A 4,383-nucleotide genomic window follows, 5' to 3' on the forward strand; every position below is an offset into this window, starting at 1 on the left:
GAATCGACGATGTCTCTCACTCACTAATCATTTTGTTTTTTATTGTTTAAATTATACAATATTTCAATTTTTACAGATTTGACAATGAGGACCAACTTGACTGAACCATAAAATGTTAAACAATTGTAATTTCACGTGTTCGGGGAGAAATAAAACTTTGTTTCATAGGACAATGAGGAGAAAATTAGAGTATTTCATATTTCATATAATAAAATACAAAAGAAATAGCGAGTGAGTGATGTTATCAGTTTTCGCATTTGCATACTGATCCGGATGTGCATATAAATATTTTGTGAAATTAAGCTAAAATTTAAAATATGACTTTCTTATTTTACTTCCGATTTTGATGAAATTTTCAGTGTTATGCTTGATGGATTTTTTTTCTTTTTATTCAAATTTTCAAATTTTTGTTAGGGGTGGTGGACTTGTCCTTGAAGTTTCAGAGAGTGTAGTTAGGTAATGATTCTATGCGGCATGATACCTATACAGTACCTTGTACATTAACGGGTCTGTTTACATGTACGCTCAATGCCGTACTGGTTGTGGTAGATGACCTGGTTCTACTCTTGACCCGAGATGAATAGTCTGAACGTTTCCGGCACATGATGGCCTTCTTGAAGGCATCGCGATATCGCTTGCTCAATCCAATGTAAATCACCGGATTGACCACATTGTTAATGTACGACATGGTTTGGGAGGTATACCTTAGTGGAACTGTTACGCTCTCAGTAACAAGTGGTGAATCCTCTGGTCGAATCATGTTGACGGCCTTGAGGATGCAGAATATCTCGAAGGGCACTAAACAGATGAAGAATATCAGGCCGTTGACCATGAGCATGCCTGCTACCTGGTTCCGTTGCTTAAGATTCGTGTCCTCGCGTCCTGCAAAGCGCGTCTCACGAACGGCTCGACTCATGCTCCTCACTATACAGACATACAAGAATAGATTGAAGAAGATCAGAATAAAAAAAGGGATGGTTCTGGCGATGTTGAGATAAAGTGGAAACTTCTCGAATCCTTCGGATGCTATGCAGAATCCCTTGTATATGGGAAGGTTTTTATACGGGTCCACGTCCGGCCATACGCGACAGCCGATCCACATGAAGTTCGAGGCAGGAGCGAAGGACGCAGCTATCCCGATGCTTATCACCCAAGACAGCACCACCAGGACAATGAACATGGACTTGCGCGTATTAGTACGCGCGCTCTGAGTACGACATACCGCGTAATACCGCTCCATGGACACGAGCGTCACCATAAAAAGCGCGGCGAAGTAGGACGCGTCGATGATGGCGAACACGACCGGGCAGCCAAACTCACCGAACGAGAACCGATCGTTAACAAATGGAGAGTGGTGGTACATCCATAGCTTCTCGCCGATGCCAAAGGTCAGGAACACTAGATCTGCAACAGCTAAGTTGGCCAGGCACCAGTTTGTTGCTGTGCGCATTGTAGACATGCTGCAGACCACATAAATGAACAAGAGGTTCCCAACCAACCCGACGAAGAGCAACAACGGCAACAAGAACTCCATGTATATCTTGTCTCCACTTGTGTATATGGGAGCTGATGTCTTTATCAAGTCCTTGGCGCGTTCAACAGTCAGCGTTGGACAATACACGTAGTCGATTGAATACGAATAGGAACTACTAGAAGAGGACGACGAATTCGTGGTAATATTTGAGATTTCGACGTCGTAGACGTCGTCAAGATGATTGTACTCCATTACGATATCCGTTGACTTTTCTCTCGTCTCCGACCACAGTTGCTAACACACACTGGTGCCTGAATTGTGTTTTCCTTAGTCAGTAGTCAATCAGATGAAAACCACCATCATGCAAAAAAATTGATTGGAATATTAATTTTTAATAAAAGATTCTAGACTGGCTTAGTTGAAAATGGCATACCACTTCCATCAATAATGGAGATAATGATACTTCATTGCCATTAATTACTAGATAAGTCATGTTTGCGATAGGAGGATAACTTGTGTTAATAGGCGGTGCATATTAGAATAATTGATGTCAATTGGGAGTTGTTTGTTACGAAATTTGCCAGATGAAAGCTTCATTAAAGTCCATTGTTATTTGATTCGCTGCAGATGTACTCCGATATTCTACAGATATCACTTGAGGTTTGTTTTGTTTTCAGATGTGAATTAGATACTTCACCTCATAACACTGTAGACCCATCAGCTATCGAAAACGTATTTGGTTAATTAAAAGTCCATGCGGCCGTGGCGTCAGAGGTCGATACCGCTAGCAATGTTTTTTTTTATGTGATATGAATTGACTATGAGGTAAAATAAATGCCTTGAGACTTGAAGGTTTGTTCGTTCATTTCATAATTAATTGTCTCTTTTATCTTAATTTCCATATCTGAAAAGCGCGATGAGGCGAAATATACTCGTTATATTGTGTAGCGCAATGATCAACCCTTTGAGAAATGATATTGATTTTCATGGGTTTTAAGTTGCTTCATCGGCATACTCTTCTTGTCTTCGAACGTTCTCTTACAATTTGGACAATCTTCTGCAAGTACCTTGTTAATAGACCCGTCATGTAATTTTACAGATCCACAGAGTTAAAAAATGCGAACCAAATTTTTAAAGTCAAGTTTACGCTTCAAACTTCAGAGTTTAGTATTAAATATGGCTTTTGAAATTCTACCAACATAATACACCTTAATCGTGTGAACAGGCTGACTCGATGGCTGTCCAAAATAATAAAGCATCTGAGTCTCATCAGACTCAATTATTCACGTGTTCCTGCGTGCTAGCAACTCCCTGACAAAAGAGTCTCGAGACTTAAGTGCTTTCCGAATAGGTGGTGGTTTAACCGTCAGGTCTTAAAACCTTACCTTAATGCTTAATGTCAAGCACATCCCTCGTCCCTCGATGGTGGAAACCCGAAGAGTTTGTAAAAGATTTGACTAATTTGTAGTCCTAGAGGCTAAGATGGATGTACTGGAAGATGCCAATATTTCCCCTCTCTCTATAGGTTATTATAAGTGGATGAAGGGTCTTTGATCTTGGTTCTAATCGCTATACCTTTACGCACCTTTATAATTAATCTTGAATGGTATATGCTGGCGACAATTCCTGTGCTCTTGATGCGAAAACCATCAAATCAACCCAAAACATGAATCGGGTTGATGGTCTTTCCTCATGACAGAATCAAATTAAAGTAGCCTTTCTCCTCGCATAACGTTTGTAGCACCGGAGACTCGTCAGTATTCAGTATTGCTCGAATTCCATCTGCGATTGATATTGGTTATTGACCTCAATTTGGGGCTGATCCAGTATTACGGACGGGTTACCCTTTTACATCGTCACTGGCTGCGCGGGTGTCTCTTTTTTTATTCGAAAAAAACTTGCGATGGTAAATAATAATTGTTGAATTATCACTCGAACAAAATAGAAGATTATTCAACGCTTTTAAAAATGGCTTTTATGATCCTCGTAAACGCTGGTAATGCCGCTCGGGTACACATCATACTATCCGCTCTACAAAAGACAACTACTGTTTCACTCAATCATCTGTAATCAGAGACACTCGACGTTTTATCATATAGAGTTGTAGAGTTTAAATTTTGAGCACCCGAAACCCAGCGGGAACGTTCAAATGTTCTATGCTTCGAGGTTTGCTCCAAAATGACACTTCCAGCCAATGCCCTTCCTAATTTTATAGCTTGCTTTCGCCGATATACGATTTCTGTTCTTCCCCCCTCGATCTCCGCGCATGCGCTCTCTCCCTGTCTCCATATACCTTTCAATCCATCTCCCCCCACACTATCACTCTCTCCCCCTCTCTCTCTTTATCTCTCTATTTCTTTCCTCCTTACTTTCTCTTGCGCATGCCCCCTCTCCTTTTCTCGTCTTTTTTTATAATGCGCCCATATAATATCCCTAATTAGAAATGCCAGCGGAAAGAGCTCGCATGTCGACACCCAATGCTCAATAATGAAAAAGAGCAGGGGAGGCGACTGAGAGAAGAAAGAATGCAGTCATTTACACCTTGGAATGGAGATGACGCAAGGATGGTGGGAGTTTCAGAAGTTCATATAGTCGGAAGAATAGTTCCACCATGCACTGCAAAAACTCCGGTGATGATTTAATACCAGCCCGGAATTTATATCCACACCAGAGAATTATTGAAACAGCACTAGTTTGGAATCAAACCAATGTTATTTCAATATTAATTGATGTTGTATAAACACCTATCTGGTGTTATACCAAAACCAAACTGGTGTCGATTCACACTTTTCTGGTGTGGACATAGATTCCGGGATGGTGTTAAATCAACACCGGAGTTTTTGCAGTGTGGATGGAGAAAAGTTCTTCGACCAAGGAGTGCTGGTATACTTCGGCACAGACGTAAGATG

General features: G+C 40.9%; 1 protein-coding gene across 1 annotated transcript; it reads right to left on the minus strand.

Annotated features, from left to right (window-relative positions):
* Positions 1-393: 393 nt before the first annotated feature.
* LOC121406071 (allatostatin-A receptor-like) lies at positions 394-3,628 on the minus strand. The gene has a single exon (XM_041597084.1). The coding sequence runs from the start codon at positions 1,724-1,726 to the stop codon at positions 482-484; it is 1,245 nt and encodes a 414-aa protein (XP_041453018.1). The 5' UTR covers positions 1,727-3,628; the 3' UTR covers positions 394-481.
* Between the last annotated feature and the right edge of the window lie 755 nt (positions 3,629-4,383).

Source organism: Lytechinus variegatus, chromosome 1 (genome assembly GCF_018143015.1).
Source record: "Lytechinus variegatus isolate NC3 chromosome 1, Lvar_3.0, whole genome shotgun sequence".
Classification (NCBI taxonomy): domain Eukaryota; kingdom Metazoa; phylum Echinodermata; class Echinoidea; order Temnopleuroida; family Toxopneustidae; genus Lytechinus; species Lytechinus variegatus.